The sequence below is a fragment of the Plutella xylostella genome, chromosome 24 (assembly GCF_932276165.1).
Source record: "Plutella xylostella chromosome 24, ilPluXylo3.1, whole genome shotgun sequence".
Classification (NCBI taxonomy): Eukaryota; Metazoa; Arthropoda; class Insecta; order Lepidoptera; family Plutellidae; genus Plutella; species Plutella xylostella.
The window spans coordinates 4,404,687-4,417,906 of record NC_064004.1 but is presented as its reverse complement, the minus strand read 5'-3'; the positions used below and the strand labels follow the sequence as shown (position 1 = coordinate 4,417,906).

Genomic DNA, 13,220 nt, shown 5'->3' with positions numbered 1-13,220 from the left:
ACTTGGGGAAATCCGGAATAGTAATTTTTGTTATTTATCTTCGTAATGTCTAAACCCCGTTGTTTTCCTAGGCTTGGACTGTTTCCCACCACGCGGGTTGGTTGGTTCACATAATATCTAGTTTTGGTGTCAGGATCTCCGCAATAATAAATTTTGGAGCGAACCTAATGACGAAACGCTTACCGCCTTGAATTTTTATATTCGCATTAGGAAACGAGCATAATAATATTACTATTACGGCCATATCGCCAAAATCTGGTTTTTTTGCATTACGTAAAACAAACATCATAGTGATGTTTTAAAATTGTGTCCGCAAGTCTAAAGTCCGATGCGATAACAGTAATGTGGGACGCCCTCCTGCCCGCTAGAACTTAGATAGCGCGTAATGGCCAGATGAGGAAGGCCAAGGATTAGAGCAGAATTTCGTAAAGTTTTTTTTTAATTATTCATAGTCAAATACCAGAGACGCTAGAAAAAATATTTGTCTTTAAATCTGCCCCGGAAGCCTGGACCCTCGGGTCACGCATTCCGTCATCCTACATTGTGATGTGATAGGTATTAGGGGCCGTCCATTAATCACGTGAGGTCGTTTTTCTCATTTTTTGACCCCCCCCTCCCCCCTGGTGATATTTGGTGAGGTTTGGGACCAACCCCCCCTCCCCCCCCCCCTGGATCACGTGTATTTTTTTGGAAGTCTACGTAAAGGCAATTTTTGACTAGAAAAAATATAGGTCATAGTACAAATCGTTAAAATTTTTGCGCCGTCCAAAATATCGGTTCAGAAATCCCTAATTTTTGACAAAAAATTAATACACGTGATGTCTAACGAGAACCCCCCCTCCCTCCTCGTGATGTTTCGTGAGGTTTTCAGTACCCCCTCCCCCCCCCCCTTTGAGCCTCACGTGATTAATGGACGGTCCCTTATGTACATTTCACAAAGTGGTGTTGCAGAAGGATACGCCCGTCAGAACGTTTTTCCAAAAGAAAATGACACCCGCGAGTTGGCCCTAATTCATACAAATTATGACAGATTTATTCAAGGCCAACGAAAGTCAATGGGACCCCAAAATTGCGATCATAATTTTTAATTTCGGAGAACTGCATCATTTTTTTTTACTTTTTGTTCAGAATGACGTTTAGTGAACGATATTTTTACGTTATCAAAAATCGTAATGACGTCAATCGATACACACCCGTTTGTTCGTAAAAGGCGACGGTGTATAATTTCCATATTGTTTCATATTCATTCGCTTTTAAACCTATTTTTAAGGATCTCCCGATACATATCTAATACTTGTGTCGTTTGTGACGCCCAAAAATTGTATGAATATGTATAATTTCACTTGTGCTACCTATCTGTACCGACGCAGGCAGGGACGTAGGACATAGGTACTTATTTGATTCCATTATCTAGATACCTACATCTGACAGCCGGGTTGATACCCGACAACTCTTTCAGCGCTAGCTTGCTTGTGTCGGGGTCACCAGCCAGCGTGGTGAGCTAGACCTAATACCCATCCTTTATTGGAAGGAGATCCGAGCTCCAGCAGTGGGGACGTAATGGGTTGTTAAGATGATGATGTATCTATCTAACCAGGACCAGGTTTTGAATGCCTTCAAGGTCACCCGTGAAGGACAAATATCAGCGTAATATTCGATCCAATCTCCTAGGTTCTCTCAACGAAAATTCAGCCAGAGCTGAGAGCGGTGGTAAATCTTCTCACGCCAGAGATGCGGGCTCGAATCCCGGCGTTGACATGTACCAATAAGTGCTTTGTATTTAAGTACAATATATACCATCGCTCTTGCGGTGAAGGAACAAATCGTGAGGAAACCTGCCCATCTAGAATCTAGATGTGTACCATAAGTGCATTGTACTCAATCAAAAACGGCGATTTCAAGGTCACCTGTGAAGGACAAACATCAGCGTATATAAACTCTGATCCAAGCGAACAAGATCACGTGAAGAGAGCCCGCCGTTGACCCCCGTATCTGGTGACCTGTCATCATCACATGCTGTCTGAGGTCACGTCTCTTGACTTTTACTGCTGGTCATTTGCTGGTGTAGAGGGTGAAGTTTAGTCAGTGAACTGTGCGAAGCAAAGCTCTTTTTGAATTATTTTAAGACGTTTTCGTGAGTCCGTTGCTATAAAAAATACTTTTCAAGTTCATGCTCCCATAACTTATAACAAGTTTATTTAGGTAATGAATAAGACTAACTTACGTTTTGAATAAACGTGCGTACAGAATTGAGAACCTCCTCCTTTTTCGAAGTCGGTTAAAAATATCTAAAATTTCGACATAGTACACACACGCACTAACGCCTTGTACTAATGTACTCCCTTGCGGGGTAGGCAGAGGTGCATTGCTGCACCCACTTTTCGCCAGAGTGTTATGTTAGTCCCAATGTAATAGGGGGCGGGCCTATTGCCATTTTACGGGCACATCCAAGACCCGAGAAAAATATCTGTGTTTAAACAAATATCTGCCCCAGCCGGGAATCGAACCCGGGACCATCGGCTCAGTAGTCAGGGTCACTAACCACTACGCCATTCGGTCGTCATAGTATAAATAAAAAAATAAGAACTTATTACAATTACATCATTAGTATGAGCAGCAGTGTTTTTGTTAATTTCTGCGTGGTCCCATTATAGAAGTTGCTGAGGGCAGTCGGTACATTGACCTGCCAAGCGAACGTCACTTATAAAACTGCACCCTGTATTAGTAAAAGTATACTTATATTGTTTACAGTTGATTGATTTATTAGTTATAAAGTTGATCACGTGTGTGCAAACGGCTTCCACCGGATAGAACCAGGCTCTAGTATGAACCCTGAGACCCCTAGGTGATGTCTTACCTTTACAGCCAGTTTCTGAAACGATGTATTGAGTTAATCTGTGGTTTTAAAACCTATGCTCTGAATATCTTCCGAAACATAAAGTTGATTTCTCAAATTGTAACATTTGTTTATTTATGCTTTTATATTGAGCTTTAAATTTAATTTTTACCTTCTACCTTTGTTCAATAAAACAGTATAAAATGTGATCTACGACTAATAATGCTTTTATTGCACAATTTAGAAAATAAATTATGTACATTCAGGTGGACTTAATGTTAAAAGCATTTTATACCAGTCAATCTCACTCTCGCTCGGCCGCTATTCGTTTGTTAATATTCTCCAAATCTTTAAATGCAAATTCTGTACAATTACACAAAATGGATTTCATTGTTGTGTATGCACGTGTAAGTACTATACATTACATTCAGACATATGCGACACCTGTTAAAGTAACTTAATTATACCAATAATTGTTACTTAATTAGTTCACTCAGATCGTTAAGTACTTAAATCCGGTTTTAAGTTAAAAATCAGCGGACATAATGACCAAGATAATGTAACAAATGTTTATTTCCTTCATTAAAACACGATACATGTAGACTTTGACCAGAACTGTTAGTTTTAAGTATTTTAACAGACGAATCGTTTTGTGCAGATACTAAAAGGAATGTTATCAAAAAGTTATTTCATTAATATTTAGTCGTGTAAACTTTTTTTTTTGCACTACCATACAAATTGTTCCCTGTACCTCCTGCAGGTTGACTGGTTTGGTGGTTTGACTGGAAAATGCTCTTAGCATTAAGTCCACCTGATTGTACATAATTACATTTGTATATTGTTCAATAAAAGAATAGAATAAAATAATAATAGTAATTAGAGCACAGTACTATTTCCTATTTAGTGGAGATATTCTGGTTTCATGTACAATGTAAATTCTACATAACATTTGTTTAAGTATAGAATTAGGTTTGAGAATGAAAATGTGACTCAGTTTTCGGTTGAATATATCATAAGTGCTACTTTTCCAACACCATGTATGTAAAGAAGACTGGGCCTAGTAAATGTCCCTGAGGGAGTTCGAAACGAAACACGTAACATAAAAGGCCAAAGCGATTGGTAAATATTATCAATCAGTGAAACAAAAATACTTTATCATGTAAGATATAAGAAGCAGGGGTGCACGAAAGGAGCCTCTCCAAATGACATATTATCACATTTTCGAAAAAAAAACACTGTCGAAGGCCAAAGGGCAAATATTATCGATCAGTGATTTCGAACCTAAATGTTTCCTTCAACATGTAAGATGCAGGCAGATGACCTGTGACCGCGGCAATTAACTTGAAACTAAATCACGCCGTCCAGATATGGAGCCAAATATAGAAACACAGTAATTAATTAAAGCATTTTATGACAACAAAACCATTTTCAGGGCAGAAAACTATACCTTGTTACCTCGAAGGGCAATCTATCGATTTTATGAGACGTGATCAAAGTTTTTAATCGCTAAACTGATTTGGACGGCACAAAACTACGCAGACTATCACTACCTATCAAATATCTTGGCATCTTTTTTCTCGGGGTAGATCGGGGTAGTTGCTTTGTCGTCACGCAAACGCCAAACTCATAACACAATATTTTATCGATCAAGGGTTAAATTGTACCTACTGCACGACACTGCAAATGTTTCGCATACACTCGCTCACGCGGCCCGAAAGATCAGCAGAGGTTATCGCTGCGTGCGCGCAGGTCTGCGTTCGATAATCAATTCAAAGTCACCAACTCGTCACTCGTCGGTCAGCTGTCGCGGCGGACGGACGTCTCTATGTTAACGGACCCGCGCATCCTTATCGAGTTTTCCTGCATATTTATTTATTACAACTTTTTCTTTTGGAAAATCGTCGATTACATCCTCAAGCTGCTTTTGACGAATTTATCGGACTTGTTCGAGATGGATGATGTGGAGTGATAATGTGATTTGAGTGGTTTTGTTTGTGGTCTATTTATTTATTTATTCAACCTGTGATATTAGTGGGTAATTCGTATTTAAGTGTTTAATTTATTATAACTATTATCGAAATGGAAATGAAACAGCAAGCCGGAGTTATAACAATACACCAAGTAAGTTTTTTTGTTTTTAAATTGACAATTAAATATTTGCAATGTAAATTGATGTTCAGTCTGAGGGTCACGGGTTCAGAACCGATATCAAGGGCTCTTATCTATAGTGCTAAAATAAGATATAAATACATACGTATTGGTTTAAATTCTCGGTGGAATAAATAAATTGTAACTAACGAACATGCATGTAACTAAAATGCATCTTCGATATCAAAATAAATGAATTTATTGTTAAATGAAAAAACTCCGGGTCATCATCATCATCACGACCCATTACGTCCCCACTGCTGGGGCACGGGTCTCCTTCCAATGAAGGAAGGGTTTAGGCCTAGTCCAAATTGTATCAATCTAGTAAAAATTGGATCAATCTACTGCCATTAGTATACACAAATACATAATTTACAGTCAGCTGTAAGAAACCATAGAAATTTATTAAGGTAAACCAATAATTGAATTCCCAATTAATGTCAAACGCAGAACATTCAGAAATAATAGAAAGTAAAACGCAACATAATAAAATGGTCCAAAAATAACCTAAGCGTTAGAATTAACGTCCAATTAATTCTCAAATCTGCAGACAAATTTAACCATCAAACCGGTTATCAAGCCTGTAATCGTAGCATTAAGTTTGCGAAAAAAAAACGAATTAGAATAAGTTAGAAACGTTGTTCTCGCAGATCTAAAATACTTACCGACAGGTGTTGAAATCTCAGTGGTGTTGTCATATTATTGAAAACCTGATATAACCTAATCCTCGAATTCTGAAATGGGCGCATGAGACCTTATATTATACCTAATAAGTTAAGGCTTAATTAAAACTTACAAAGTTGCACGTACTTATTTTTATGTTGTTTTATGAGTTTATTATAAATGAAAAATTACTGAATCGATTTAAATAATAATTTCACCATTATAATGCTACATCATTTCTGATATAGGCTACTTTTTTCCAGAATTTATACAGCAGGTAACCCATTAAAAAAAGCTTGTAAATAATAAGAAAGACCGGGCATAGGGTATGTCCTTGTAGAACTCCAGTACAATAAATCAAATGTAATATGCAAATGAATCTTTCATAAACACTTTTACTATTGGGTGTATTCAGTAAAGTCTTCAACTAGTAGGAAAATACTTTCTGTATACTAAAAATACTTGTAAACCGTAAAGCGCGTTATAGGCATGTAAAAGTATCTGGGTATAGAATACAAAAAAAAAACTATTATCTTTAACGAACACCAACCAGAAATTACAGACAAAATGTGTGAACTGATGGACCAATGTCCAACAGACATCCTTATCTCTAACAGCGATGTCTTACTTTGGACTAGATACAACAGTAAAGAAAGAACATTTGACTTAGACCGGCGTACTATCAAATATGAATCACGCATAGTAGATAGTCGTAGGTATAACTGAAATGTCTTGATGATAAAACTATAAAACCGATCATACGATTACTGATTACCAAAAATCTTAATGGACACGAGGTCAAAACCTTGAAATTGTTGAAGAATTAGGCGTTATTAAGTATCAAATCTATAAATAACTGTAAAATAATTACACCCACATGGAGTTTCCTGAATATTCCGATATTATTCGAGTTAAATTATCTGTACCTGTAGGCACAGGGTGCTCGCATTTGAATCGAATGAAAATGTACAGACAGAAAAAATATTACATTGGCCATCCAGTGCAAAGAGTTTTATCCTGAAACTCATCGGTAGAAGAATCGAATAATATTTTATCGATACTTACAAACAATCTCTGTAGGTTAAGTATTTTTTGTGTCACGTATCCTCCGTCAGTGGATCATATTTATAAGTAAACAGCGTTTAAAACCCCCGACATTCAACACTAAAAGTTGCATAACTTGTGAACGGCTAAGCCGATTTTGATAAGATTACTTAGACACAAGTCTAAGATCACTCGGGGTAACATTATAGATAAGTCTTATGACCCAAAAAACCATCGAAAATCGGTACAGTCATATGGGAATCGGTACAGTCATATGGGAGCTACGCTACCACAGACAGACAGACAGACACGTTAAACTTATGGTCTGGGGGTGGGATAAAAAAAATAACTGTTTGCGCTAGGGTGGCCTATGTATATCTTTTGCTAACTGTACATTATTGACGTTGTTATCTACACCAAATATTCGTTGCATGTTAATTATCTAGTTGTATTTTATTAATGAATTCCTCATGTAATTAACACCAGGCTGTTACGTAGGTACGGAGGAGGGCTTCAACCTTTTAAATGTAATTCAAATAATATGCACATAAAATGGCCGTTGAATATTTTCAAATGTGTCAATTGCGTTTACAATTCTATTTATACGTTACTTAAGTAGTGTGTAAGTACGTAATTTGATAAAAACTACGATGGATTTTTTTTTTCCTGTAAAAATATGGAAGTTGGTCAGAATAATCAGTTGTGTTAGCCTTTTTAAAACATGCTGTATAGTTGTTGCTACGTTCAGTTTTCTGTTAAGTCAGTCCGTGAAACCTGTTTTAGCTGAAATCCAGCGCTCTGATTGACTATAGCATTATCTGAGTGCGAATCTATTTCAGCACCGAGATTCTCTTTTTGAAAAAAATATAATAAAAATTGTTATGTGTCCCACTAAGCCTCCGTATAAAATTATCCTCAGTTCACGATCATGTGCTTTGCTTGCTCCTACCTATTCTATTCTATTCTGAACATTTTAATATTTTGTCTAATATTTTTTATTCTAAAATGACTTACATGTTAGCTTGTCCGCCTAAGAGAGACAAGATTATCTATTCTTGGACCAACAGAGCGCCTACCTCAGCTATTGCAACACCCAGGCTTGCTACTCCAGTTTACTCGGGAGTTAGGCTGGCTGAGCTGAAATCAAGGGGATATGTACAAAGGTTCCACTCGAGAGAGCCACGTACAGGAAATTAGCCCCCTCTCAGAATAGAATAGAATAGACTTACCTATTATGAATTGTGTTGTATCTGTGTGACCCGGGACCTTTACGTTTATTTGTAATACAGTAAAGCAGCTAAGAACTTAGAATAATATTATAATACATTTGCAATAACATCCGCATAGGTACTAACAGATAAAAAAAACAATGTACTATTGTTACTTTATACTATTTCGTGTGAAAATCTAGAATTACTGCCAATGCAAAGCTATAAATTGTAGGCGATGTTAATACTTAATAGTTTCCGAAAAAATATTAGTATTATACTAAGACTATTCTATTCTATTATCTGTGGGGGTGTAAGTAGGTACCTGCACCTGGCTCTCTCGTATGGAACCTTTGTGCATATCCCCAAATCAATGATATGAATGTTTTATAAGGCAATATGTAGATTTAGCAGATTGATTATGCTATTTAACAGAAGTCTGTGGAATTAGCCCCCAGTACAATTTTCCCAACAAGGATATTGTATGTGTTATCTATATTATTGTGATAATCATATCTAATCAAAGACCTTAAAATTGCATAAATTATTATTTTTATTGTAGATAAAACTCTGTAGGTAGCATGTATACCGCGTAATCTAAAAAAAAGATATGTACTTAATTGTATTTTGATTTATAATATGACAATAACATAATTTTATAAATAAATGATATTAATCTATTGATTGATAAAACGATGATCGGAATGCTCTCAGAATATACAGAGTATTGCAAAAATGGTATACCTACCTAATTAATAATTAAATTAAAATTTCTGACATAATACCTATAGTATACCTACTTATATAATTTCTGTCAATTATTGTATTGGTGTTATTAATTTGTAATGAATTTTTGTATTATTTTGTAATTATTTTCTGTAAGTAATCAAATCAATATAAATTTCATTGTACAATACTATACCTAATTTAGTTTAGATTTAAGCATTGTATGCATGATTGCATGTTAGTATTTAAATTATTGTAACTGCCTCTGTGGTCTAGTGGTAGAAGCTTCGCTTCACGACCCAGAGGTCCCGGGTTCGATTCCTGGGTGGGACCATCAATTTGTGTTTCTAAATTGTGGTTCTAAGTTTGGTTAGGACATAGAAGGCTGATCACCTGATGTCCGAAACAGTGAAACGATCCATGCTGTCGGATGGGCATGTAAAGCAGTCGGTCCTGCGCCTAGCTCTCTCCAGTCGTGTCGGTCAATCCGTCCCATTGGGCTATGAGAGTGATGGAACAGAGAGTGCTCCTGTGTACTGCGCACACACTTGGGCACTATAATCTACTCCTGCGTAGTTGGCTGATCTCAATTGAGATTGGCCGCCGTAGTCGAAATTCGGCTAGGAGGACATTATTATTATTATTATTATTATTATTGTATTTTATAAGATAACATTTTGAATGCTGTTGCACACCTATAATTGGTGCATGGATAGGATAAGCAACATATACTGTGTCTGAACAACTTTTTATCCAATGTGCTGTTGGTGTGTCTATTTCTGTAAATAAATAAATAAATAAAATAAATAATGCAAATGGGGTGGGTGACTCGATGGGTCATCATTACTATTTTTTTTTGTTTTACGACATTTGGAAATTCGCGAAAAAAAGACGGCTCCTCATAGTAAACCCAATAATATTTTGTATATGCAGTATGGAGAAGCATTTTCTTTTCTTCTAAGATTAAATATACGAATAGTATGGTTTGTCACATACAATAACAAAGCAAAAACTGTGCGCATTTTGCTAGTTCATCCTAATGACAACCATTGTACCAATGAATATGGTCACAAATGGTGGTAGTACATTCGTTACTATTTAATGTGTATAATACCATTAGCTTAAATATAATGTACTATTGTTTGTTAATCTTAAAATAATGACGACCGAATGGCGTAGTGGTTAGTGACCCTGACTACTGAGCCGATGGTCCCGGGTTCGATTCCCGGCTGGGGCAAATATTTGTTCAAACACAGATATTTGTTCTCGGGTCTTGGATGTGCCCGTAAAATGGCAATAGGCCCGCCCCCTATTACATTGGGAGTAACATAACACTCTGGCGAAAAGTGGGTGCAGCAATGCACCTCTGCCTACCCCGCAAGGGAGTACATTAGTACAAGGCGTGAGTGCGTGTTTTTTTTTTTTTTTTCTTAAAATAATAAAATAATATCTAAGCTACAAGCTACTTATGATGCTGACTGTACCTCATGGTTGTCACAGCTTACTACAATATTATTGTTTTCAATTGGCCATTACCTATTCATGGATGCTCTAAGTGGTTCGACCTTGAGGTTGTTATTTATATACTCATTTAACATCATTTTGTGCTTTGCAAGAGAAAGAAAAAGATTAAGAAAACTTAATTTATTGATGATAACCATTAAAAAATGTATTTTTTTTAGGGATGAGAGATTTTTTTTTAGGACAAAGATAACATCTACACATCTACAGTCTGTTTTTTAATCTCAGATACTAAATTGACAGATTCTGAACGGTTCATCGACAGCCGATTGTATTGTACCGCTATTAAGCGACGTATCGCTCTATTGGCAAGACAATCGACTGTTGATGAACCGTTCAGAATCTGTCAATTTAGTGTCAATTTATCCATAGTCGGTTAGAGCATAACCAGGTATTAGTGGTTGACTTTTGACACATCTGTCAAGAATTTCATATTGAGATAAATAAATAATAAATAAATAAATAAATATGTGGCGACATCTCACACACGGCCATCCGACCGACCCCAAGCTAGACAGAACCTGTGTTATGGGTGTCGGACAGCTGACACATATATCTACACAAATACATAGATAGATAGATACTAAATATAAATATCAACACCCAAGACCCGAGTACAAATATCTGTCTTTAAACAAATATCTGCCCCAGCCGGGAATCGAACCCGGGACCTTCGGCATAGCAGTCAGGGCCACTAACCACTACGCCATTCGACCGTCGTATGACGTATAATTGATAACGGTTCATCAACAGTCGATTGTACCGCGATTAAGTGACGTATCGTTCTATTGGCGGGACCATCGACTGTTGATGAACCGTTTAGAATCTGTCAATTTATTATCTGAGATTAAAAGAACAGACCTTAAGCTTATTTGACGTCACACAAATGAAATAAAATCAACATTTACTTTGCTTACGCGCTAAAAACCTGCTTCATTGAAACTTAAAAGGAAGTGTTACGTAATAATGTATTCTTAAAATGCGAAATTCCCAATAAAGTAGGTATTATAATGTGAGGTCAACCAGCAATGTCACCATACGTTTTAAACATGCTAAAATTATTATTAACTAGCAGTTCCCGCGCGCTTCGCTCCGCCTTAAAAAGTTTTCCCGTGGGAATTCCGGGATAAAAAGTAGCCTATGTTCTTTCCCAGGGTCTAGACCGTATGTATACCAAATTTCATTCAAATCCGTTCAGTCGTTTTGGCGTGAAAGAGTAACAGACAGACAGACAGACAGACAGACACAGTTACTTTCGCATTTATTATATTAGTTAGGGTACTAAGTTAGATTAGTATGGTTGACTGTAATAGAATTAAGAAATATTTAACTTAAATGTAAATAATATCAGCGAGCTTGATAAGTTTGTAGTCTGTGGCTGTTCCTTGCGTTAGTTTATGTTTATGAAAAGTAGTATAAAAAATTAAAAACATCAACCCGTATAACATACACAGGGTGTTGCAAAAAGGGTATAAGTAGTAAGCCGAACTGAGGTGACTCAGGGATAATCATTCTGAACAACATTTTGTTCTAAGACTTTATAAAAGTTTTTTTTTATTAAAGGTTCTTCATAGAAACTTTGTTAGTCGAGTGACTTTTCACTATGGGAAGCAATACATCATATAACTGTTAATAGTGACACCCTACCCTAAGGGCCAGTTTTTTGATCCCTAGTTAACTCAACCATTGGTCAAAAATGGCTACCATTAGTTCAAAACCAACAAAAATTGTATGCAGCTGTCATGTTTGACAAGTGACTTGACTAATGGTTAAAGTTGACCACGGATCAAAAAACTCGGCCTAAGTCACCCCTTTTCGTCCTACTAAACTTACCCTTTTTGCAACACCCTGTAAATAATATTTTACTCATACAAAAAAACAAGCTCTATTGATTACATATATCATCAGCTTACGCCTCATAAAACTAGAGTTTTGGGGAGTATTGACGATTTTGCTGTTCAGAATTAATTGTAGAGATTTTTGGAATTATAAAACTTGGTACAAGACCTGGCCCTGTAGCACGGGGCGCTATTAAGACGTGACAAAAGTTCTCCGTCGCGCTCGCTCTTGAGGCAGCGCGATGTGAGTGAGCGCGATGCAAAACTTTTGTCACGTCTTAAATGCACTCCGTGCTAGCCCTTCAGGTTTTATGACATGTACGGTCAGCTGCATAAGTTGCTATACACTTCTGTACCTTGTCAAACTGACGAACCGTCAATGTTTCAATGAATTGATAGGCGGTTCAGATTGACAAGGTACAAAAGTGTATAGCTACTTATGCAGCTGACTGTACCTATGGCTGTTATTTACAATGAAGATGTGAAGTTATTCAAAGGTTTCTCATATAGTATAATATGCTTCGTCAACAGGGAGTTATACATACAGGGTGTTGCAAAAAGGGTATGCCAAGCCGAAAGGGGATGACTCTGGGGGTCATCCAGAACAACTTTTTTTACACGAGTTTTGAAATTCACGAAAAAAAATTACCTTTTCCATAGAAACTTTGTTGGTCAAGTGACTTTGTGACTTTTTTACTATGAAGAACGTTTTATTTTTATTGCGAATTTCCAAAACTTGTAGAACAAAAGTTGTTCAGAATGACGTCACCCCCTTTCGGCTTAGTACCTATACCCTTTTTGCAACACCCTGTATATGTTTTGCTATCCGTACTAATCAGTCTGTCTGTTTGTCCCCAGATGCGCCTGCACCGTTGTGAGGGGTGCCTCGCGGCGTGCGGACCCGTGCGGCGCTGCGCCCGCCCCCCGCACAGGACCATCGCCAGGTAAATGTCTTCATGAGCCAATGGTCCATGGACCGTGGCCCACTGCGCCCTTAAACCCGTAGTGGACCACCACTACGGGTTTAGGGCGCTATAATTATTAACAGTTTGAGTAAAGCTGAAATAGCTCAACATCATCAGCAGCCTAATATTCCATGGATCGTAGACCACTACGGTGGTCCACTACGGGTTATTTATAGGGCGCTATAATTATTGACAGTTTGAATAAAGCTGAACTAGTACATCATCATAATATGTGTGGACATCTCACACACGGCCATCCCACCCTAAACTA

The 13,220-nt window shown here is 37.2% G+C and overlaps 1 protein-coding gene across 2 annotated transcripts in view; it reads left to right on the top strand.

Moving 5' to 3' along the window:
• LOC105395025 (pantothenate kinase 3) overlaps positions 1-13,220 on the top strand; it is a 29,727-nt gene that overhangs the window by 4,098 nt on the left and 12,409 nt on the right. Inside the window, exons 1-2 of one of the 2 annotated variants that reach the window (XM_048629850.1) lie at positions 4,515-4,957; positions 12,843-12,928. In XM_048629850.1, coding sequence (XP_048485807.1) covers positions 4,916-4,957; positions 12,843-12,928 — 128 coding nt within the window. In that variant the 5' untranslated portion in view covers positions 4,515-4,915. Of the gene's footprint in view, positions 1-4,514; positions 4,958-12,842; positions 12,929-13,220 lie in introns of those variants that run through there. The other variant, XM_048629851.1, reaches the window with a different exon arrangement.